Genomic DNA, 26,121 nt, shown 5'->3' on the forward strand with positions numbered 1-26,121 from the left:
GAGAAATGAATTACAGTGATGGGGTAGAGAGAGAAGATGGGAGGGGATGGGAGGGGGGATAGTAGAGGATAGGAAAGGTAGTAGAATACAACAGTTACTAATATGGCATTATATAAAAATGTGGATGTGTAACCGATGTGATTCTGCAATCTGTATTTGGGGTAAAAATGGGAGTTCATAACCCACTTGAATCTAATGTATGAAATATGATATGTCAAGAGCTTTGTAATGTTTTGAACAACCAATATAAAAAAATATTTGTTTAATGTAAATTTTACCTTTTCGAATATCAAGCTATTAATCTATCTGATTCAAGAAGGTATACATGAAATACACAGCATTTTTCTTTTCCCTCCCTCCTTCTCCACCCCCTCCGCCAGGCCCCATGGGTGTGTGTCCGTGGGTGTGGGTGTGGGGCGGGTGGGTGTATACTGGGGATTGAAGCCAGGGACGCTGTATCATTGAGTCACATACCCAGGCCTTTGTATTTTGAGACAAGGTCTGACTAAGTTGCCCAGGTTAGCTCCAACTTTCAATCTTCTTGCCTCAGCCTTTCGAGCATTTCTTTCAATTTTTATCACGTTGCCAGCCATTGACAAGTGGTAGCAGGTCAACTTTCAGCTAGAAGTCTACATTTTGTTTATATAAAATTTTATGGAATAATTTAATTTCAAGAAAGATTTGGTCTTTTTGATTGACACAAATGCAGATGAAACATAAGGAAGAAACCAATGAATTTAAAGACATTTCTCATAAGGATATATTCCAGGGCAGGTGTCATTTTGAAAGGAAGACAATGTGTTAAAGAACTGATGAACTTTCAGGTTTGAAGGAGAAAATGAAAATAGAATATTAGAAGAAAGAAGAGTCAAAGAGAAAGGGTTTAGAATGGAATTTAAGTAAAAGACTTAAAGGAATGAGGAAATAGGGTCGAAAACTAAAGAAAAGTAAAATAAGAAATTTAACTGCTGTACTTTTGTAGAGTATATATTAGGAGGCATGGAGAGTAACCCTATGACAAGACATGACTAGAATTAAGGATGGAGCTAACTTAGAAACTGCAAAGATAGAAGCAAGAGAGAAATGTCATAAAGCTTTCAAATTCTCAAATGCTGAAAAGTAGGGAATAATTTTCCTAAAACTTGACTTGCTGGACAAATTAATTTCTTATATAACAACTACAGGAAGTCCTTGCTTTGTATATATGTGAGATTATAAAACTGACCATAAGCTGAAACCATGCAAAAGGATCATAATAATCAAAAGGGAAAAATCATCATTTCCACATGATCTTTAAAATTTGTTGGTCAAAATATTAAAAAGCGTCTTGGTATCAGCCAAAAATGAATCAAGGAATGAAAAAAAGTAGACCCTATTTTATTTAGTGCACTATAATTTAGAACATAGACCAAGAATAAGTGCTTTATTTCTTTGTAAAAAACTTAAAAGAAGATGAACAGTGGTTGCCTTCTTCTTGTCATATAACTTAAAACATGGTTCATGCATATCTTTTCTGTGCCTGGGCAAAATGTCATACTCCTAAGTTTGGAACAGCTTCCAACATTTTATTCTTTGCACTTCCAATGTCGTGAAATATCTCTGAGAGTTCATTTAATGTAAAGGTGGCTGAGTTTTGTTTCATTGGTTTAAATTTGTTTTTGCTAGCATCACTTTCTCTGGGACATCTTCATTATTTTTTGTTTTAAATACTTTCCAGTTTCATTGTTTAATTCTTTTGTTGCACTTCCATTTTTAAGTCTCTCTTTTTGCTCATCTATTTCTATAAAATAGGAGACAATGCTATCTGTGAACTGAAAACAGTTATAATGTGATCAACTTAGTGGTAGATTTTGAAAGAAGAGATATTATTGGCTATTGATGTTATTTGCATAGGGATTGTAGACTGAAGGGCTAGTGGCAAAGTTTGTTACTCACAGTGAATATATTCTGGTAATTAAAATTTGAACTTTGGGTTTTGGGGGATTGGTGTTATTTAACTAAATTATGGTAACTAAAATTTGTGTATATCACAATACAAAGTAAGGATTAGACGTCTGTAATGATGAAGTTCTTCCTTTCCATATGCCAGGTACTATTATAAGAGTTCTATGTATTATTTCACTTAATTATCAGGGTAACCCAATGAAACAAAACTAGTATTGCCTAATTTTACAAACAATGTGATTGTAGATATTCATCTGGCCACATTATAGAATTAATTATCCACATATTGGGGAGAATATAAATTTCCCACAGTCATGATAAATCCAAAGTTTTTCTCAATAGTGCTGACTTACTGATATAGGAATATGGAGTAACAAGTAACATATATTCATCTGGAATGTATATGTACAGTAAAACATCAGGTTCTCAGAATAGTAGAAGGAAGGTAGACACATACAGAAGATGCACTATTTCTTAAATGTATCAGAAAGATCTCTAGAACAAAAACTATAGGATAGGACTGGGGTTGTGGTAGTAGAGCGCCTGCCTAGCATGTGTGAGGCACTGGGTCTGATCCTCAGCACTACATATAAATAAATAAAGGTTCATCAATATCCAATAAAATATTTTAAAAAATCTACAGGATATATAAAGAACTCAAATAATTTAACACCAATAAAAAACCCAAGTAACCCAATCAATAAATGGGCCAAGGAACTGAACAGACACTTTTCAAAAGATGATATATAATTGATCAACAAATATATGGAAAAGTGTTCAACATCTCTAGCAATTAGAGAAATGCAAATCAAAACTACTCTAAGATTTCAACTCATTCCAGTCAGAATGGCAGTTATTAAGAATTATAGGCAACAATAAGTGTTGGCAAGTACGTGGGGGAAAAGGCACAGTCATACATTGCTGGTGGGTCTGCAAATTGGTGCAACCACTCTGGGAAGCAGTATGGAGATTCCTTAGAAAATCTGGAATGGAACCACCATTTTACCCAGCTATCCCACTTCTTGGTTTACACCCAAAGGACTTAAAAACAGCATAGCACAGTGACACAGCCACATCAATGTTTATAGCAACACAATTCATAATAGCTAAATTGTGGAACCAACCCAGATGCCCTTTAACAGATAAATGGATAAAGAAACTGTGATTGATACACACACACACACACACACACACACACACACACAATTGGAATATTAGTCAGCATTAAAAGAGAAAAAACCATGACATTTGCAGGTAAATGGATAGAGTTAGAGAATATCAAGCTAAGTGAAGAAGCCAATCCCACAAAACCAAAGGCCAAATGTTTTCTCTGATAAGTGGATGTTGATCCATAATGGTGGTGGTGGTAGGGAGCATGGGAGGAATGGAGGAACTTTGGGGAAGAGAGGGAGCATAGGGGTAGGAAAGATGGTGGAATGAAATGGACATCATTACCCTAGGCATATGTATTAAGACATGAATGGTGACTATACTTTTTGTACCACCAGAGAAATGAAAAATGGTATTTCATATGTGTACTATGAATTGAAACACATTCTGCTGCCATATATAACAAATAGGAATAAATAAATAAATTTAAAAAATAATCCATGATGATTAAAAAAAATTACAGAACACTGAATAAAGTAATGGAAGAAATTTAGAAGATGGATGACCTCCCATGTTCTTGAATAGGCAGAATTAAGATTATCAAAATGGCTATCCTACAAAAAAATACAGATTGTATGGTATCCCCATCAAAATATCAATGACATTATTCACAGAACTAGAGAGTCTTAAAATTCATTTGGAACAATAAAAGATCCAGAATAGCCAAAGCAATACTGAGCAAGAAGACTAATGCTGAAGTGTCATGTATACTGAGCTCAAATTATATTAGCAAGCTACTGTAACAAAAACAGTATGGTATTGACATCAAAATAGATATAAAGGCAAAGCCACACAGATGCAGTCATCTGATACTCAAAAAAAGGTGCCAAAAACATAAGTTGGAGGTGAGAGAGCCTTTTAAACAAATGGCCCTGGGAAAACTGAGTATCCATATGTAGAAGAATAAAACTAGATCCTTATCTTTCACCCTGCATGAAAGTCCACTCACAGTGGATCAAAAACCTAAGAATTAGACCAGAAACTGCAACTGCTATAAGAAAACATAGGCTCAACACTCCAAAATACTGGTACAGGCACTGACTTCCTTAACAAGACTCCAAAGCTCAAGAAATAAGACCAAGAATTATTAAGTGGGACAAGACCAAATTAAAATGTGTCCACATGTCAAAAGAAACAAGAACATGAAGAGAGAGCATACGGAACAGGAGATCCTTGCCAGCTACTCCTCTGATAGGGTATTAATATCCAGAATATATCAATAATTCAAAAAACTTGAACTGAAACATTTTTAAGATGGTAGAATAGAGGAGGTCACCTTCCTGGCTGCATGGAGTGAAACCAAGAAAGCAGACAGGCAGCTTCTTAGCAAGGTGGGTGAACAACAACAACAAAAAAATCAGGGCGGATGTTGTTACTGGAATTTAAAACTAGACATTCAAAGCAGATAAGGAACTCAGGAGGTTGGATATAATAAAATAAGGAAGAAATCCTCAGTGGCATGGTCACTGACACAGCCAGGCTCTTAGCACCAGCCACAGACCTCCCTCCATGAGCACAGCAGAGGAATAAGTGAATTAAAGGAACCCACATTTTTGGGAGGCCTGAGGTATGTCTGGGTACATAGTGTTTAGAGATCAAGACATTGCCTGCCAAAAGACACGCTGCACAATATCCATGAGCAGGAAGACACCACCATTTCTCCAGGTGGTGAGAGGACAAAGGAAGAAACCATTTTGCTGACAGCTGAGGGGGTCAATTACTTGCAAAACTGAGTTTGGATCAAAATACAGGCCCAGTAAACACTGCACAACTTAAAATGTGCTTAAATGACCAGGTGAAAGTCAAGTGTGGAGAGAGGTTTACACAGGGAACAACTGATTGGGGAAACCCATTCTGCTCTATCCCACCCTTTCCAATCCAAATGCTTGCAAGAACCTACTGGCTAGAAGTAGGAAGAGGCGGGGTGTGTGGGGTGGAGGATGGGAGAGAGTATATGAAAACTGAACCCAAGGCCAGGAAACATGGGGTCTGAAGGTGATGTTGGGTACCCCCCAACATAAGTGGAACCAGAGGAGATCCTTAGGGTACAGTCTTCCAGCGTGGACCAGCAAGTACTGGGTATTGGAGGTGTAAGGATTTAAAATTTCCAGACCAACTGGCATTCAGTGAAGAACCTGGAGCCCATCTAACCTAAACTCTGCCTCCAGGAATTCTGCATATGGGATTAGCTCTCTCACTCCAGCAATCCAGAGGATGGAACATCACTCTCCAGACAACCACACCTAAAACTTCTGAGAAGAGAAGCTGAGAATATTTTGAAGTCCAACAAAAAGAATTCTTTAACTTTTCATCAAGATCTTTTTAAAAATTCTTTTTCTGTCTTTAATTGTGACCTTAATTGTACATGGAGATTTATACATATTTATATTTATTTTTTTCTCATTTCTAGCATTTTGAAGCCAGTTATTTTTCATGGGTTAGTTTTTTTTGTGAACTAGGATGTTTAATTAGCATATTTTAGTTTTGTTTGTATTCTTGTATTTTTATTTTTATTTTATTTTTTTAATTTTTTTGTATTTTTATTTTTAATTTTAAAAAGATTTTTACTTTATATATTTTTTCTCCTACTTATTTCCCCGATTCTCTCTTTTCTTCTAACAGCCGATCTCTATTGTTTTCTCTCTCATTCTTCCTTTAATTTTTTACTTCTTCTCTTCTCCTCCTTCAAAATCATCACACCCTATATCACTTCTGTTCTCTCTCTGTCCACCATTTGAAATTATAAATCCTTTTGCAAATTTGCTGTTTTTATTATAGGCAATAACTGATCATATCCTTTCTGTTTATTGTGATAATTAACATTGTAGACATCATAGTGGGAACTATTTGGTTTAATGCTGTATATTGTTTGCATTGGTTGTCATTATTATTTTTCTCCTCCTAAACAGTGTACTAGAAACCTTCGGGGACACCATAATTCCACAGGGTAGAAACTCTACTGCCTTAGATCCTTACTGTTAGATGGGTAGATACAAAAACAACATGAAAAAGCGAGGAATGCAAACTGCCCCTAAAAAAACAGAGATACTCCAATAACAGATTCCATCACCACCATAGTGGAAGAAATGTCAGAGAAGGTGTTTAGAATGTACATAGGTAAACTGAAATCTGTGAAGTAAGGGATGGTATAAGAAATGAAACCAGAAAGAAAATACAGGAAGTGAAAGATCACTTCAATAAAGAAGCAGAGATTCTGGGGAAAAAAAACAAGCAGAAATTCTTGAAATGAAGGAAACAATAAACCAAATTAAAAATTCAATAGAAAGCATTACCAACAGATTACACCACTTGGAAGACAACCTCAGGCAATGGAGACAAAATATATAATCATGAAAATAAAGTTGACCACAGAGAGAAGATGTTAAGAAACCATGAATAGAACCTTCAAGAACTATAGGATAACATAAAAAGAGCAAATTTAGGGTTTATTGGGATAGATGAAGACACGGAGATACAAACCAAAGGAATTCACAATCTTTTCAATGAAATAATATCAGAAAATTTCCTACACCTAAAGAATGAAATGGAAAATCAAATACAAAAGGCTTATAGGACCCCAAATATACAAAATTACAAAAGACCCACACCAAGACACATTATAATGAACAAGCCTAACATACAGAATAAGTTTAGAATTTTAAAAGATATGAGAGAAAAATATCAGATTACATATAGGGGGAAACCAATTCATATCTAAGCTGATTTCTCAACCGAGATCTTCAAAGCTAGGAGGTCTTGAAATAACATATACCAAGCTCTGAAAGAAAATGGATGCCAACCAAGAATCTTATATCCAGAAAAATTAAGCTTCAGATTTGCAAGTGAAATAAAAATCTTCCAAGATAAATAAAAGTTAAAAAAATTAGAAAGCCTATATTACAGAACATAATATTCCATGAAGATGAAATGAAAAAAGAAGTGAAAACCAGTAAAGGGAGGAAGTACATTAAAGAACTAGTCAATCAATGGAGAAACTAATTCAAATTAAAAACTGGAAATAATCCCAAATGACTGAGAATACAAATCATATCGCAATAATAACCTTTAACATTAATGGCATAAACTCATTAATTAAAAGACACAGACTGGCAGACTGGATTGAAAAACAAGACCTAACAATATGCTGTCTCTAAGAAACTCACCTCATAGGCAAAGATATCCACTAACTGAAGGTGAAAGGATGGGGGGAAAAAAAAAACAACATATCACTCCCAGGGATCTCGTAAACAAGCAGGGGTTTCTATCTTCATATCAGATAAAGTAGACTTTAAGTCAACGTTAATCAGAAGGGATAAAGAGGCCATTTCATACTGCTTAAGGGAATTATACATCAACAAGTGACGATCATAAATATTTATGCCCCAAACATTGGAGCACCTATGTACATCAAACAAACCCTACTTAATTTCAAGAATCAAATAGACCACAACACAATAATATTGGGTAACGTTAACATGCCTCTGTAACCACTTGACAGATCGTCCAAACAAAAACTAAATAAAGAAGCTATAGAAGTAAAAAATATAATTGATAATTTAAACTTAAGAGACATATATAGAATATTTCATCCATCAATGTCTAAATATACTTTCTTCTCAGCAGCATACAGATCCTTCTCTAGTATAGATCATTTAATGTAAGGTATCATATATGTTGGCATACAATTGTAATATTACCTTAATATATTTTTAGCATCTGTACTTAGCTGTATTATTTCTTCTCTCTTTCATATATTTCTGCTCCTACTCTTATTTTTTCCATCCTACTATACAAATGGAAAATAATTTGTTATTCTTGTTTCTTTCTGATACAACTACTTTTAAGTTATAAATGTTCACCTCACTACTGTTTCATTTCAGAGATCCTGATATTTTAAAAGCTTTTATTATCACTTAGCTCAAAGTACTTTTTTTTTTTTTAATATTTATTTATTTAGTTTTCGGCAGACACAACATCTTTGTTTGTATGTGGTGCTGAGGATCGAACCCGGGCCGCACACATGCCAGGCGAGCTTGCTACCGCTTGAGCCACATCCCCAGCCCTCAAAGTACTTTTTATTTACTTTTCTTGTGCTTTTTTCCTTGACTTCTGAGATGTTTATAAGTTTGCCATTTAATTTTGAAATAGTTGACATGTAGGGTGGGTTCTATATATGTTAAGGTGATTGACTTCTAATGTAATAAATCATGGAGAAAACATAGCACATGATTTCAAATTTAAAAAAAGTAATGAAAATGCTTTTCATATTGATTGTATTGGTTACATACATGTCAAAACTGATCAAACTGCATACTTAAAATATGTACATTTTATTGTACTTCCATTTTACCTCAATAAAGCTCTGGAGAAAAAAATAAATTTCAATTCCATCTTGGAGGGGTCAAATGTTTAAACCATTGCAATTTGTATGCATGTAAATATGTATTGGTAAAGCATAGAATAGAAAAAATTACCAAGTATATAATGTATGTATTTCAACAATATACAATTTTTACTATTTCAGATGTGTGTACACTCAATAAATAGTTGTTAAATGTTAAAAAACATTCAAAAAACTTTACACCAATCCTCCCAATCAATAAATGGGCAAAAGAACTAAACAGACATTTCACAAAAGAAGAAATACAAATGGTCAGTAAATATATGAAAAAATTTTCAACACATTTAGCAATCAGCAAAATGCAAATCAAAACTACATTGAGGGGCTGAGGTTTTTGCTCAGTTGTAGAGTTTGCCTAACATGTGTGAGGCACTGGGTTCAGTTCTCAGCAATGCATATAAATAGATAAAATAAAGGTCCACTGACAACTAAAAAATATTTTTAAAAAACTACATTGAGATTTCATTTCACTTCAGTTAGAATGGCAATCATCAAGAGTAAAAAATATAAATTCTGGTAAGAATGTGGGGGGGAAATGTACACTCATACATTGTTGGCAAAACTGAAAATTGTACAACTACTCTAGAAAGCAGTATGGAGTTTCCTCAAATGATCAGGAATGAAAACACCATATGACCCAGCTATCCCACTCCTTGGTATTTATCCTAAAGAACTAAAATCAGCATACTATAATGATACAGGCATATCAATGTTTATAGCAATACAATTCACAATGGCCAAGTACTAGAACTAATCCAGTTGCCCATCAAGAAACAAATGATTATAGAAAATGTAGTACATACAGACAATGGAGTTTTACTCAGCCATAAAGAAGAATGAAATGATGGCATTTGCCACTAAATGGATGAAACTGGAGAATATTATGCTAATTGAAATAAACCAGACTCAGAAAGTCAATGGCCAAATATTTTCTCTTACATGCAAAAGCGAGAGTGAAATGAGGGAATAAAAAAGAGAAAAACAGGTTGGGGCAATTCCATGAAAACAGAAGATAGATTCATGGAGTAAAGGAAAGGGACCTAGAGAAAGGGAGGAGTAATGAGAAAAAGAGGAAATGCAGAATGAAATTGACCAAATTTTGCTATGTACATATACAAATACACCACAATAAATTCCACCTATATGTATATTTATAAAACACCAATTAAAGGAAACCAGTAGAGGATGGGGAACATGAGGAGGGAGGAAGGGAGAGCAATCCTTAATAGGTACTGAAATAGAGCAAAATGTATTTCATACATACATGAACATGTCAAAATGAAATACACTATTATTTATAACTATGATGTACTAACAAAACAAAAAACTTCTGAAATGTTAGCTAACAAAAGAATCTTCAAGCTGATATTGATTAAGTTATTAGAAAATTTTAATTGAGTCCCCTTAAAAAGTCTCATTATAGAGATCATTGCTACAGAAAGCTTTTAAAAATTATATACATTTTCTTGTCCAATTTTTCAAATCATAGCTATAGTATTTTGTGAATTAAGATATTACACAACACAACTGAACTCTGACAATGATTATGCCATGTCATTATTCAAAACATCTATAAACTTTATGGTATATGTTTTCTACATCTTAGTACAACATGTTGAATAGTTGGGATTAAATATGTATGACTGAAGAAGATATTTATTAACAGACATTAAGGGAAGATATATGAGTACAAAGTCTCAAAGAATATTCAGACATTGAGTATCAGTTAATTCAATTTTTACATCTATAAACTTAGGCCACTGATCAAATGCTCAAAGTTTAATATTAAATAGAACTATTTTGCTTTAGAAACAGACTGTATTTTAAGAAATATGATGAAACAAAAACTTTCAAAATTATATTCCTGCTTTTAACATGCTGATAATCAACTCAGCACATCTTGAGATTTTTAGAAATACAAAATATTTGCACTATCTATGGTGCTTAATGTTCACTTTAAATTTTGATTTTGGTGCCAGAGAATATTCATTTTAAATGTTTTGAATCACCTCTAGAAAGCAATGCTGTTTCTCTAAGAGGTTTATTTCGGGAGTATTTTTACTAGCAGACAGATTTATCGCTGGTAACTTGCTGTCAGTCTGTCTGTGACAAGACTGAGCAGACAGACAGGGTGCACCCCAGAGCAGATGGGGAATGTGTACACAAGAGCAGCTACACTACCGGCTTTAAGGGAGGCATGTGGTCCACAGAGAGAAGTGAAAGGCAAGTGGAGCCAAGCAAACCACACAGGTCAGGTAGGGGAAGAGACACATATGGGCTAGAGAAGACATGATTCCATATACTGGCAGGACCAAGGGACTCTAAGTGGAGGAGACCAGAAGCCAGGACTGACTGACTTTTTGGACAGTTATAGACACAACATTAAAAGCCATGGTATGAGAGCCACTGGTATGAGAGCAGTAAAAGTAAAAACTTTTCCATATTAACTCATAATTCATTTTCAGTACAAATATAAATTCATATTATTCAGTTATTTATGTAAAAACATTCAAAAATCATTATTTTTTTTTTATCTTTAAAGAGAAGAGTTAGCTCAGTAAAAGGAGAGTTGCCACCTTTACTGCCAAATTCTTCAAAGGATTTTTCACAAATTGGTTCAGAAAGCTGTAAAAAACATGGTGGCTATTTTTAATTTTTTTTTAAAGTGAGATTTCTGGAGTAAGACTACTTATATTCACTGTGGTTACTGGAAAATTGAAAAAGTCAAAATAAGAGGATAATATTGGACCTTATAAAATATATATAGTCAGGGCAAATATCTGTGATTTATGTAGAGGAAGCTCTAATAATTTAGATAGGTTATACTAAGTGATTCTGTAATCAATTATTTCACCCAAGTTCCTTATTCCAGCTATTTATAATGCATGATTCACTGAAAACACAGAATTCTTGGTGGTCAACTTTTAGAACACTCATCCCTTACATTAAGTAATAATTATAAGGTGGCATGGAACAATGAATAAGGAAAACTGATAAATAAAAGCTACAAGGCCAATTCTACAGTCATGAACAAAAACTGCCTGAAAAGTGCTATTAACTTAATGAAAACATCACTTAACAGATTAGAATATATCTTTTGAATGGATAGAGGAATGCTACAATTCTTAGCAGTACATGCAGGCAAAAATGGTACTGTATCATATATGCTAATATGAATTGAATTTTAAAATCTGTTTATAAGATATAGTATAGATTTTCAACTAGCTAATTCATCTGAACCATATCTAAAAACATTTCAGACAATTCAACTTCTTTGCACATTCTGAATGACACCATATTTTAGAGTCTATTACTGATTTTTCATTGCTATCTTTAGAAGAAAGTTATTATTCAACAATGAAGAAGAGATATAACTCCATAGTGTCATTTCAGCAAGAGGTATTTTCAGCAATAAAATGAATGAATGTTTAGCAAATATTCAGTAAGTTCAGTTAATGTAAACAGTCCGGACTACTGACTCAAAATTAGGGCTACCAAGTTGTACACAATTCAAATTCACCTAGTAATTGCTAACATTCCACTGCATATTCTGGTGAGGAAATGTGGCATTCAGGTACATGTTATCAATGGCCCAGTTCTATATCCAAACCAAGAAAGTCCCATCTAAATTTGAAAAATAAAACTTTTCGAATTTAATTTCTTAACCAGTAAGACATTTATTATGTTTGGTTTCTTTTTCTCCCCACCCCCTTTACATTATACTACTATCTAATTTTGAGGTGTTCAGATTTATATCAGTCTTCTGGGTAGTCTGAAATTATAAAGAAAAGCCTGTCTAAGCCATAAAAGGGGCAAGGACCAATATGACTGATAGAAGTTCATGGAGGAAATATGCTAAAAGACATCAGGCATCCATCTGGACAACAAACTTTCAGTGAATCTAGGTTCAAGTTTTTTCTTATCAGCAGGTAGAAAATGATGCTATAAGGTAGAATACTGACATGTAGAGCTTCCTCTACATGTCTAGATCCTTACCCTTTAGGTGAGAGAGGAGGGCTTAGGGTAGCAAAACTGTCTACTTACATCTGACATTAAGTGATCTTGTCTGCAAATCCAGAGCGCTGTATAATTTTATACTTTCCTTTATGTGTGCTATAGCAATAACCTTAATAATTTGTTGGTAACCATGAATTATGGTTCCCGTGGACCTTAGAGAACTGGTAAAATGAGTCTGAAGAGAAAGAAGGTTATGTTTGCACTCTCTCCTCCACACACACACTTCAGTTCCTCTCTCACTGTTTTGTATTTTCTTCTACTACTAACAGTTGATATACTTTACTTATTTATTTTGATCTTTGTCTTCCCCACTAGAATGCAAGCTCCATGTGGAACTTTATTTGCTGAAATTCTCTGTGGTGTTCCTGGCACCTGGAGCAATGTTTGGTACATAGTATATACCTGCTGAACCCAGAGAGGCACTCTGGGAGCACTTGGAAGGGACTGAAATTATACCAGCCTCAGCAGCAGGGTAATGTTACCTCAGGCAGAACCAATCTGGCAAAGAGTGTCCTGTCAGTCATGTGAAAGCCAAAGTAAGCTGCACCCAAACTTGTAGGAAATCAGAGATATCAACACTCTCCAACCTTGCTGGTTTTCAAACATGTATATTTTTCTTTCCCTTTTCCCTTGGTAAAAGCCTCCTCATCAACAGTCACAGATTATATTAACTTTTTATTTTTTTTGGGGAGGAAAGCAACACATCACATGGGATCATTTCTAATTTAATCTTTACTACTACTCCAATGCCTCTTTCAATTTTATTGTTTCCAGATTTCTATGTCTTACAAACATTTTTTTCATTCAAATATTCATTTTCTTTTTGCATTCTCCACCCTATTTTCTATCCTTTTGAGGATCTAGTTTCTGCATAATATTTTGTGATCCTTATCAATGTCACACGGAACACAGAAAAACATGAATAAATAAAACCCCTTGTTGTTTTTAAATAGAATTAGAGACAAGAAAATGGGAGAATATCTACAAATTCACTCCTATAGGATTAAAATAATAAATAATAGTTCAAAAAATGATAGCCTTGAATTCTAAATGGCTGAGATTGTATAATACTGCATTACATTTTTATAGTATCTTGCTCATCTGGAAAAATACTGAAAAATCTTTCCAGAAACGGTAGAAATTGCCCACATAGAATTTCTACAAATAAGTGAGGCAGATATTTGCTATTGCCATTTTATAGAAAACAATAAACCAAAATATGGACTATAAAATAAAAGAAGATTCTATTACATCATTCTCTGAAGAACAGTGTGCTTAACTGGTCAATTTTATTAGTAAGTTTAAAAAAAAAGTGGGGAATCAGCTACTTATCACAGATTCAAAACCTCTCAAATATCCACCATTCACTTTATGGTACAATTATGGAAAAGTTCAACTTCACTTTAAGTATAAGGCCAACATTGTCAATAATGAAGTAGGAAGTTGTAGAGTACTATAGTTGCTTTCAAATAGTAAATAAAAAATAAAAATAAAAAGATAAATAAGAATAATATGACTGCACTGAAAATAATGGTCAGTGATATTTTAAGTAAAAATTTAAATTTTCTGTACCTTTTAAAAATTTATAGGTGCATAGTAAATACAATTCATAAATTGAAGTTATTATGAGAAATATATCTATTTTTCTTGTAAAGGGAAATAGATTTAGTTATAAAGGAAAAATACAGTATTAAATGAGTATGTGTTTTCTTAGGCAATCTCACTGCTATCATTTGAAACTTTCAGTCAACAGGTAAAATATAACAAGAAAAAAACCTTTATGATTTAGCAAGCTCAAAGGAAAAAAAAGGATTGCATTAAATTGAATTTACAGCCTAAGTAGTCATTACAAATTTGTGGTCAGTACATACACGGAAAACTTCAAATAATATTAATACTTTAAATTATAAATTATAGGATTATTGATCAGAGAAGTTGGTGTTTCAAAGGTACTTCAACAACTTTTGGTTATTTCCACTTGAATTTCTTTTTTTAAATTTTTAAATTTATATATGAGAGCAGAATGCATTACAATTCATATTACACATACAGATCACAAATTTTTCATATCCCTGTTTGTATACAAAGTATATTCACACCAATTCATGTCTTCATACATGTACTTTGGATAATGATGTCCATCACATTCCACCATCATTTCTAACCCCATGTTCCCTCTCTTCCCCTCCCACCCCTCTGCCCTATCTAGAGTTTGTCTATTCCTCCCATGATCCCCCTCCATACTCCACTATGAATTCTTGTCATCACCTCAATCCATCACCTCAATGAAATAGGTCATAAAATAATTTCACCATCTTCTGCCTTTAAATGATTTCCCTTCCAGTTCCTCTACTTCTGGTAATGTTATTTTCATTGTCCAGTTACTTACACTGGAGCTTATTGTTGCCTCTTCCCTTTCCACATCTGATCTATTTAACATTAAGGAGAGTGGAGTCTTCCTTAGTGTATCCATTAGTTCTCTTATTCTTTGCATTGTCATTGCCATCACTCCAACACATACTTCAAATATATCCTTGCATTGTCATCAAAGCTTGCTCAGTCTACCATCTGGACTTCTTTTTCTTTTCTTTATGTTCTTACTAAACATTCACTGCTCAACATTTTAAAGGACTTTAAATGTTGAGGAAAATCCCTGATTTTAGTTGAAAAAATTCTGTTTTTATAAATAAGTATGGGTAGTGTTGGGGGTGCTAGCCCTAACTTTTCTCTTATTTGATGCAATATAATGTTGATGACAGCTTCAACATTAAGAGACACCCACTAGCAGAAGGATCAGAAAACAATTTTTCCTTTGTTAATTTCTAGGGGAAAAGATAGCCATGATGAGCTCTTATTCAATGCTATATCTTCTGCTGCCAGAATAGCGTCTGGAAAATAGTGAGTATTCAAGAAATATTTGAGCACTAAATGGATATGTGCTGAGGTGTATATATGAAATCTTCTGATTTATCTCAAACCCCACAGGAAATAGAGGGTTGCATAGCAAGTTCTGTCCTAAGAAAAAAATTCGTTCAGAGAAGAGCTAAATAATTAAGATGACTTAGTATAATATCAAGTGAGTATGATAAAGATGAAAAGTAATATCTTATTTCTGATAAATTGCACAGCAAAGTTCAGCCAGGTAGTGAGGAGCAAAGGTAGAAATAAACTGTGTTCAATGACCATTTTATAAATTCTTTGGAAAGAAACCCTAAGATTAGAGCTAAGATGAGCCTTACAAGGCTGTGGTCTCAAAAAAAGGATTAAGGTGGTTTCTACTTGAGCTGTGAGTGACCACCACAGTTGAAGTTTAACCCTGATGCAATAATTATCTACTGCTATGGGATAAATCACCTCCAAACTTGGCAGTTTAAAACAATGAAACACTTATTATCGCATGGTTTGTGTGGGTCAGAAATTGAACATAGCTTGGCTGGGTGGCTCAGGCTCTGGCTCTGGCTCAGGGTCTCTTACCAGGCTACAATCAAGGTGTTGGTTGAGGGTGAAGTCATCTCCAGGCTCAACTAGGAGAGAATCCTTTTCCAAGGTCACTCAGTGGCTGTTGGCAGACCTTAAGCCCTACTGGCTCTGGGCCAGTGATACCAGCTCCTTACTATGTGGGTTTCTCCACAGAGCAGCTTACAGCACGGCAGCTGGTTTCCATCAGAGTGAGCAGGCGAGAAGACAAGAGAGAGCCTAAGGTCTGCCAACATTCACTGGTCTTACTATGTTCCCCTTTATCCTCAAGCAGCAGGCTTGACAGAATGGTGGAATGAATTTTGGGAGATTGTTATGATGCCTGCTAGGTGGCAACACCTTGCAGATCTGGAAAAATGTCTTCCAGGATATGGAATTCACTCTAAATCAGCATTTAATATACAGTCTATTTACCCTTAATCTGGGGGTGAAGGGGATAAAAGTGGATCAGCTTTTTTTCCTATTACCCTTAAAACTGCTGTTTCCCATGGTCTGACTTTAGACTCTCCTGGTATAAATGTCTTGGCTCCACAGGGAGAAATGTTTCCATTGGGAGATAAAATAATGATTCCACAGAAATGTAAGCTGAAACTACTGTCTTGTCATTTTTGAGCTCCTTAAGTGGAATCAACAGAAGTAGAGAGTATTGCTATACAGGGTGGATAATGGATCCTCATTTCCAAAAGAAAACTGAGTATCTACTACACAATAGGGGTAAGGAAGAATATGTCTGCAATACAGGAAGTGCTCTGGTGTGTCTGCTAGTACTTTCTCCAATTACTATCAATAGGATACCACAACAATCTAATTCAGGCTCATGGCCATGATTCTTCAAGAATGAAATTATGGGTCATTTTTCCAGGCAAGGAATGTTAATCAGCTAAGGTACCTGCTAAAAGCAATGGGAATACTGAACGGGTAGTTGAAGACGGCAGTCATAAATATCAGATATGACTACATGATCAGTTGCAAAAAATAAAGAATGTAATAGAATTTCTTCTCTTTAAAAATATATATGTATATATTAGTTATTGATAGACCTTTATTTTATTTATTTATATGTGGTGCTGAGAATCGAACCCAGTGCCTCACACACATGCCAGGCAAGTGCGCTACCACTGAGCTCCAGGCCCAGCCCCTTCTTTATTTTGACATGAATATGTGTATGCAGATATACACACTATTTTAGTTTTTGTCTCCTCTTTCATTCTTTTTCTGTTTTATTTTTTTAATATTTTATTTTAGTTGTAGTTGGACATAATACCTTTATTTTATTTTTATGTGGTGCCGAGGATCGAACCCAGGGCCTCACATGTGCTAGATGAGCACTCTACCGCTGAGCCACAACTCCAGCCCCTCTTTTTCTATTTTCTTAAATTTATTTGTTCTTGGGTTGGGGTTGTGGCTCAATGGTAGAATGTTTGCCTCACATGTGTGAGGCACTGGGTTCGATTCTCAGCACTGCATATTAATAAATGAATAGAATAAAGGTCCATCAACAACTAAAATATTTTAAAAATTTATTTGTTCTTTTCAGTTATACATGACAGCAGAATCCATTTTGATATAATTACACAAGCATAGGATATATTTTATTCTCATTAGGATTCCGTTCTTTTGGATGTACATGATGGTGGGAATCACTGTGTTGTTTTCATATATGTACATGGGCCATAATATTATGTCCGATTCATTACACTGTCTTTTATTCCTTTATCATCTAAGATGTATCAATAATAACTTTATCATACAATATTTAAATTATAGGATACCAAAGGTGAGAAGAATGCTATAAGGCAATGACAATAAAAAGACTTTGTACCTACTTCTGGGAAAAGGGTAGGTATGTTTTCAGTTGTACATGGGGTAGCTGTTCCATGTTAGATGCAAGCATGACTTTATTAATTTCTTTAACTGGAAATTAAGTGTGTCTTAAAGAGATGTATATGAGTGCCAAATTGGCATGGGGGCCATTGTGGTAGATTTTTAATGTGTAAATTTGGCTAGGTTGAATTACATTTTCCAGAATTATTTTTCCTATGTTTCTGGTTAGGATGGTACACAAGGGATTTTTTTTTTTTCCATTTGGTGGGAAATTTGGAGGCTTAATGTGAGACAGCAGCATTTCTAGCACACACATGTTGTCACTTATCTGCTGGCTCATCTTATGGTGTGAGCCAATAGCTAGGATGGCATCTGCTCCACCTTCTCTTGAGTTCTCCAGCATCTTTGACTCCTGGTGTAGATATGTGTGTGTTTAGCTCCATATGACAAAGGGCAAACACTTCTACAGGACACCCAGACGACCAAAAACAGAAGCAATAAGAACTGAGATGGACTTCAGTCCATCTCCGTCTTTACATAGATTCCAGCTCTTGTTTATGGGTTCTAGCTCATTCTTGCTCTCTGCCACTTTATATCTAGCTTCCTTTACTAGGTATTTGCTTTGTGGACTCAAGTTCCAGGATCAAATGCAAAGTTAACACTTACTGACACTGTTTCACTAGTTCTGGTCAAATATTTATAACAAATATTTTCCTTTATACTGAAATAATGCAGTCTGTCTTCATTATTTGTACATTCCATATTTATAAATTCAGTTATTCACTAAAATTTATTTGTAACCCTAAAATCAAAATCAACTTGGCAGTTTTTCAATCATTCACAGACATGCACATGTGCAGAGAGGTTAAAAAATTGAGTCACTGTTCTTAGCTAAAGTTGAACAAGGCCGTACTCTTCCTTCTTGTTTCAGCTCTCACACTGTCAACAAGTGTCCTTTCCCAGATGACTTAGTATCATGTTTTTCATATTTTTGTGATTTCTCTGTTTCAAATGGCCCCCAAATATAGTGCTGAGGTACTATCTAGTATTTATAAGTATGAAAAGGCTGTGATGCATCTTATGGAGAAAATATGTATGCTAGATCAGTTTTGTTTAGGCATGAGTTAGTACTGCTGGCCATGAGTTCAATGTTAATGACTCAACAATGTATATTAAATGAGTTGTCTTTAAACAGAAACATATAAAACAAATTTATATATTGATTGGTTGACAAAAAGGTGACCAGAGGCTCACAGGAACATGACACTATACATCCCTCAAGAATAATGATCCAGTATTTGCTAATTTGGTGTTCTCAGTGACTTCATAGAATATAATCACCATGAATAATGAAAATACATTGTATATTATATGTACACAAATACATACATAAATTATGTATATAAACATATTTGTGTGTATGTGTGTGTGTGTGTGTGTGTGTCTGTGTCTGTGTGTTTTGTAATGTACAAATCTCCTAAGGACTGCTTTTACAATTAAATTCTGAGAAACTTATAAAATTTAGCTATAGTGATAGTGAAACTCACCTGAAGTTTATGTATTAACGGTAGTGGTATTTAATTATCACAATAGTTCATTATCTAGAATTTGAGTTATTCTCCAAATTATTTCCTCCCAATATGTAAACATCTCTGCAATTCTAAGACACTTAGGGATTAACTATCACCTATGATTGTTACATGGAGTAGTTTGTGCTCCAAATATCTGCTTATTCTGCTTATTCTCCAGCATTCATGGCCAGAAATGTCCATTTCTGTTATTAGTCACAATCAGATATCACTGCTCACTTTGTGTTATCATACAAATTGGTTGGGAGCTGTGAAAGCCAAAATAAGAAAGCAACGACAATGCCACTCTCTTTCCTTACCCAGAGACTCACGTACAGATCCTGTAGGCTGGAAACAATGCCATCCTTACATTTTCTTCCAAATGCTTCCTGAGGTGTTCACCTCTTCACCTCTTTCCTTTCAACAGGCAGGCCAGTCTTGCCTTTATTCTCTGTGAACATCTTCAGATCTATTCCAGTCCTTGCTCCTTGTACTGCTGTTTCTTTTACCTACGATGCCATCTTGCTTGTCTTCCCACAATCTAAATTCTATCTAACACACAAGGTCCAGCTAAAAATCTTAGCATGAAAAAACTTTTCTTTCCTAAAGACTCTAGGCCATACAATAGTCTTTACTGCCTGACTTATCATGGGGTTGGTGCTTGATCAGAGATAAATATCCTGTGAAAAATTCTATATGGCTACCAGTCTGTCTTTTTTAGGCATTGTCTATCCAAGCTCCAATAGCAACTTTCTATTACTCTTAATTTATCTCACTTATTTATCTTACTGAAGTTTTGGTAAGCATTTTAAGCTTCTGAAGAAATTTTGATAGTGGATTAGACTGATGTCATATACTACCAATAATTCTTTCAACAATTCTAGGTAGCACAACATACTTAATTCACAAAAAAAGGATTCTACATCTCATTGGCATGTTTTTAACCTTAAAAAAAAAAAAAGACAAACCCACATATCTTTAATCAAACTCATACCTGCTGAGACTCGGGGACAGTCAGGTAGCATGGACTCCACTGATGTATCTAATGGTTCTGAGCTAGAGACCCAATTACAACAGTTCTGCAATGTAAAAGAGATAATGTGGTTGAAATACAATTGAAACCATGGCCAAATATTCAGTTGAAAGAGATAAATTTGTCCTATAAAACCAATAACTGGAAGTATATTCAATTTATTTACTATATATTTAAAATATTTTTCTTATGTAAATAATAATTTTTCATGACAAAAATGACTGGAAAAAGTATATTTTTTGTTTTAGCAAATCATCTGTGCTAATATTAAGAATACATGTAATCTTCTGTGAACTCTGATATACTATATTTCTAAGAAAAGGTTAGATGCCAAGAAACATGTGAATAAAAGGATTATAATTAAGAAAAATTTAAACAGATATCCTTTAAAAACTTTTAGAAATGATTCTTACTTTGACATAGGAAAGAATAGCTAATTTCTAAACTATACTCTTTGTGGAATACTAGAAGAAATGAATTTTGCATTTACTCCTCAAAATCTGGCCCATATAAATGTACTATTTTAATTTTTACTTTGACTTGCTTCATGAAGGCTTTATCAAAATGGTTATATAGAAATTCCCCTGACACAAACTTTTCAGTCTTAAAGATCAGTCTCTAAGGTGATGATGATTTGCAACTCAGACAAACAAAATAAAAATACTCTATTTCTTTTATACATTTTAAGTATTCATTTTAATTATGGATTAAAAGATATTAAAATCATATGACTTTAGAAAATTTCTCAGTTTTGTGCATGCACGCGCACAAACACACACACACACACACATACTCAATTTCCAGACAGATTTTATTTTAAAAGAAATCATCCCATCAATCATGTAGGAAAAATCAGTGATTGCTATTCTGGTAAACAAGCATGTATTGTGTATTTATAGATGCTTGCTGCCCTGGTTGTGCACCATGGAATCCGTCTTCACTGTGGAAAGATCCTTGACTGGTAGATCAAGTGTCTTATTGTATTTCCTTAATTCATTCTGTCTGGAAGAAGATGTCAGCTGTGTTGCAGTGAGGAGAGAATTTCAAAGGCCCCAGTCCCCACCAATAAAGGCCGAGGAATGGCTTTTGAATAGATTTGTCAAGGCAACCCTACTGTTCTGGGACCAGAGAGAGCAGGAATAATATAAAGGAAGGGTTGCTGTATGAGATTAGAAAGTGAAGTTCACAAAGCATGGCAGATTTTTGTAAGAAACAGTGGATCAATGAAACTATTGAACTGTGCAGGGAAAAAAACATGAAAACAAACACAACATCTAGTAATGTTCTTAAATGCTTTCTCTCTTTTTATATTTAAAATGGATAAAATATTACTATTTTCATGTATTACAAAAGCTTGCCAGTTTAGAATGGATATGTACTCCACAATGTGCACTCCTAATCTTAATTAGCAGATGAATGCAAAATTATACAATGTAAGAGAGTAGAAATTATAAAAGAAATAGAGTTTCAGAAGATATTTCATACATTTGAAATAAGTAAAATTAATATTACCATTGATAGAATACCACATCAGAGAATTCTAGATAATGCAGAAGATTAGCACACAATTAGCCAGCTTTTATATACAATGTGACACTTGCTTGTAAGAAATAAGTATTCTCCAAAGCAGTGTCAAGATATGTAAATGGATGATTTGTTTTATCATTCATCACAGCCCCTAATAAATTCAAAAATCATGACTTCTATAGGCACTAAAAATAGGCTCCCAATGATACAGGGAGATAGCTTCAATGAAGAATGACTTTCTCTTTCTCTCTCTTTTTCTTAAACAATTCAGTCTTTTCAATGACAGCAATTAGCACTACCAACAGACAGGCAGCGATTAGGTATATATTTTAATTATTATTCATCCGACTAGTACCTCCAAATCTGATGAAAGTTGGCTATTACCCAGGTAATATGTCAGTCTTTTAATACTGTTCACCTACAGTTCACATATGTAAAACTATATTTCACAAGCTTTTCTAGTATTAATAAAAGTGATGGTACATTATAATATGCAGGAGATTAATCATTTTCTAACTTGTTATTGACTTTTTAAAGCTGAGCAAAATGAACTTTTGTCCAGGTTCTTCAGATCACCTTTAACTCAAACACTGACTCAAAGTACATGTTTTTCACGTTTTACAATTCAGAAATTTCAGTTTTTATCTAAGCATATGTCTTAGCCTTTGATCACTCATAAAAATCAGAAAGAAGTTAAGCACCCTACAGCTGAAGTGAATATGCCTCAAAGTTCTATGGAATGACAAAATACCTGTATAGAACCGTAAAGGTTTGAAACTATAAATTTGTGTATATGTATGTGGCATTTTTACCCTACTGAGAAAATTATATAGAAAACAAGGCAAAACAAGCTAAAAATGTTTGCCATATGATAAGAGTATAGTGAAATTTAAAAAACATAAACATTGGAAAATACATGTAAAGAAATTCAGATAGCTATTACATATGAATTCAACATCTGAAATTCCATTTTATCACACTTGACTCTCCATGCTAAGTTTCTATAGTTACAAACCTAGTATCTTTCACTATTTTCTAATGCTTATCTATTGTTCTTATCAATGTCCCAATTTAGCCTTCATTCCAGTTCTTTAGTCAGGATAAACACTACTAAAATATTTCAGGTGGCAACAAAGATAGCCCACTAGGAAAGCCCTACAAAAATTCAAAATTTGAATTTTTTGAAATTTGAATGGTATGTGTTAGCAGCCTTTGAGAGCTTTTTCTCAGGTGCCCTGAGTAAGCAACAAGGCATGTTGGACTAGAAATACCAAAAGTTTCATGCTTGAGTCTCAGATGCAGTGCCCCTTAACATGAAGAAGCATAAAGAAAGAAGCCTTTGGCAACAGCCAGCAGAGTAGGATGAATCACAAAATGAGTGTTTCTCTGGGTCTGAAGGAAAGAGAAAACAGACAATGGCATGAATGTTATTAAGTATTTTCAATTTAAATTTTTTTGTAAGATCTCTGAGATTATGACTTTACAGATTTTTGTCATTGTAAAATTTTCTTCTTTGTATAAGCCAAAAGTTTGGAATCTACTGATATAGAAGACCTAAGGCCTGGGTAACTCCATTTAACTTGAACCAAGGGTTTACAGTATTTCAAAGTAGATATGAAATGAAAAATTTTATAGGAATGCTAGGATCTACTATATTTAAAGAGAAAAGTAGGTAGTGGCTATTCCTGTGTAAGGTATTTGGAGATGCTTCTGCTGATTGAGTCTAGGTTTTTTCATACTATTTTTGCATTTGTCTGAAATGTACATAACAACTGATTTAAAGAGTGATTTTTAATATGGAAGGCACTGTATCTTCAGACAAGTACAACTATGATTCACTAGGCTGTTTCTAGAGCCTCTAATCAGAGCTGAAGGGTGACAGAAAGAAACAGGAAGAAACCACGACTATTCCACAGAACTGTACATCTGGTTTGGCTACAGACTTTCAGAGGCCACTCAGTTCTGAGAAGTGCCTCTTAGGAGCTGCCTTCAGTTGCTTTTCACCTCCATTCCTGAGACTGGCCTACCATCTACCGTCTTTTAGTTGGGACAAATTTTACTTGTAGCAATTATCAAAAGTAGCCCTCTTTGATCTTCTCCCTTTAAAGGGAATTATTATTATTCCCTTTCTCCCTTCTCTTTCTCCTTCTTCTTCTTCTCCTTATTATTATTATTACTATACTTTCAGTGCTGGGGATCAAACCCAGGGCCTTGTATGTGCTAGGTAAATGCTCTACCACTAGGCTATATCCCAGCACAGGAATTATTATTTAAAAATTGCACAAGTAAAACAAGATATACTTCTTAATCTTTGTGTTATATGCTAAATTGATAAGTTTAAAACAAATAACAGCTTTTATAGTAAAAAGCTTACCATTAATAATTTTATTACATTAAAAATGTTTGCAAAGCAAAACCAATTTTACTATTTTTTAGTATAATAGGAATGACTAGGCAATTTGTACCATTGTTTTACTTACAAATTTTAAAGCAATGTTTGATGCAATGATGAAGCCATTCATCAAGAGGATAAAAGCACTAAGGCTTCCTTCACAACCAAACTGTTATTTTTATGGACAATACTCCAGCTTAGCTAATGTACTTTTCTTGGGAAGTATAACTACAAAATTTCTCAGTGTGTTTATTGATCTCAAATGAAACTATAGGAGGTGGTAGGAAGAGGGCTGCTGAGGGAAACAAAGCTTGCCCTAGAGTACCTTCTCCCAAAACCCATGCTCAGTACAACAGCCCTTCCTATTTACTGTAATCCAGGCTTATTTGTTCTTCATAATTTTGAGGAGTCTTATAGTGTGGAAAGGTACTGAAAATGAGAAAGAGGGAATGAAGTTTCATTCTGAGTGTTGGAAAACATTGAGCTTTTGTCTTGCCAAATCACAATGAAATCTTCTCTACTACCCCCTGGTCACATACACAGGTAGATTAGACAAGGATATTTGTCACAGACTTGTATACCCTCCATTTTGGTTGTCATTTTGGAAGAGGTCTCAGCAGGGATAATTTCAAAATTCAACCAAGAATGATCAAATAACTTTTATCTTGGAGATAGTATAATGTTTGCTATAATAATATATCTCATCTCTTTATGTACTGCCATTTGCTTTTCAGGGGGTTTTCTTTTCTTTTTAAACATAGTGTCATTTTTTAAATACCTTTATTTAGTTTATTTATTTTTATGTGGTGCTGGGGATCAAACCCAGTGCCTCACGTGTGCTAGGCAAGTGCTCTACCACTGAGTAACAACCCCAGCCCAGGAGGTTTTCTTTTTGATCATCACCTTTGATTCTTGTAAGAAGAGATCATGAAGCACACAGAATAGAAATTATTATCTCTAATTTACAATTATGAAGCAGGCCAAAAAGATGGAATGGCTTGTCTAAGAGTATAAGTGTTAGTGAAGTAGCTGGTACGTGCTAGAACCATAAGTACTGATTTACTTACTATGAAAGGAAAAACATGCAAAGTGATGTGGTCAGAAAGCATCTCTGTATTAGAATTGATTTAACCCCCAGCTCCTTTATAAGTTTATAGCATTATAAGTACTGGAAAAAATATTTTGGACTTTCCATGTGTTAAAAGCACTTTTTCTAATGGAAAATAACAATAGTGATAGCAGATTGGTGACACTAAAAATACAAATATATGGTGCATGTAATATATCATATACTTCTATCTACTCAAAATTCTTTTTGAATATTAACTCTCTGGTTCTTACAGTGGATTATGAAGCCTAGTAGAATTTATCCACCACACATTCCTATAGTGAGAGGCCAGCTAAAGAGATATTCAAATATTCTATAAACAAAACCCAAGGGGGTTAGGGTGTGGCTCAGCAGAACAGCACAAGCCTAGCATGTGCCAGGCCCTGGGTTCAATCCCTAGCACCTCAAAAAACCCAAATAAATAAAAATACCCTGAGAGAAATGTAGGAAGATTAATCAGCTCACTCATATACATGCAAATAAATTATATGACTAAACAATTGCTATAGCTAATTATTAATTATGATTACTATTGATTTGTTGTGGGATAGCTGATATCAACTGCTTATAATATCAGAAATGTAAATATAAAATAAAAGAAGAAAAATTTCAATTGGATATCTGGAATAGAATAAAGGAAATAATGGGCTGAAACTTTTG

General features: G+C 34.2%; 1 protein-coding gene across 14 annotated transcripts in view; it reads right to left on the reverse strand.

Annotated features, from left to right (window-relative positions):
* Positions 1–26,121, reverse strand: part of Fam172a (family with sequence similarity 172 member A) — a 456,628-nt gene that overhangs the window by 134,645 nt on the left and 295,862 nt on the right. For 13 of the 14 annotated variants that reach the window (XM_048811402.1, XM_048811412.1, XM_048811403.1 and 10 more), the window contains one exon: positions 20,396–20,480. In XM_048811402.1, coding sequence (XP_048667359.1) covers positions 20,396–20,480 — 85 coding nt within the window. Of the gene's footprint in view, positions 1–17,572; positions 19,950–20,395; positions 20,481–26,121 lie in introns of those variants that run through there. The other variant, XM_048811404.1, reaches the window with a different exon arrangement.

The sequence above is a fragment of the Marmota marmota genome, unplaced genomic scaffold, assembly GCF_001458135.2.
Source record: "Marmota marmota marmota unplaced genomic scaffold, marMar, whole genome shotgun sequence".
NCBI lineage: Eukaryota > Metazoa > Chordata > Mammalia > Rodentia > Sciuridae > Marmota > Marmota marmota.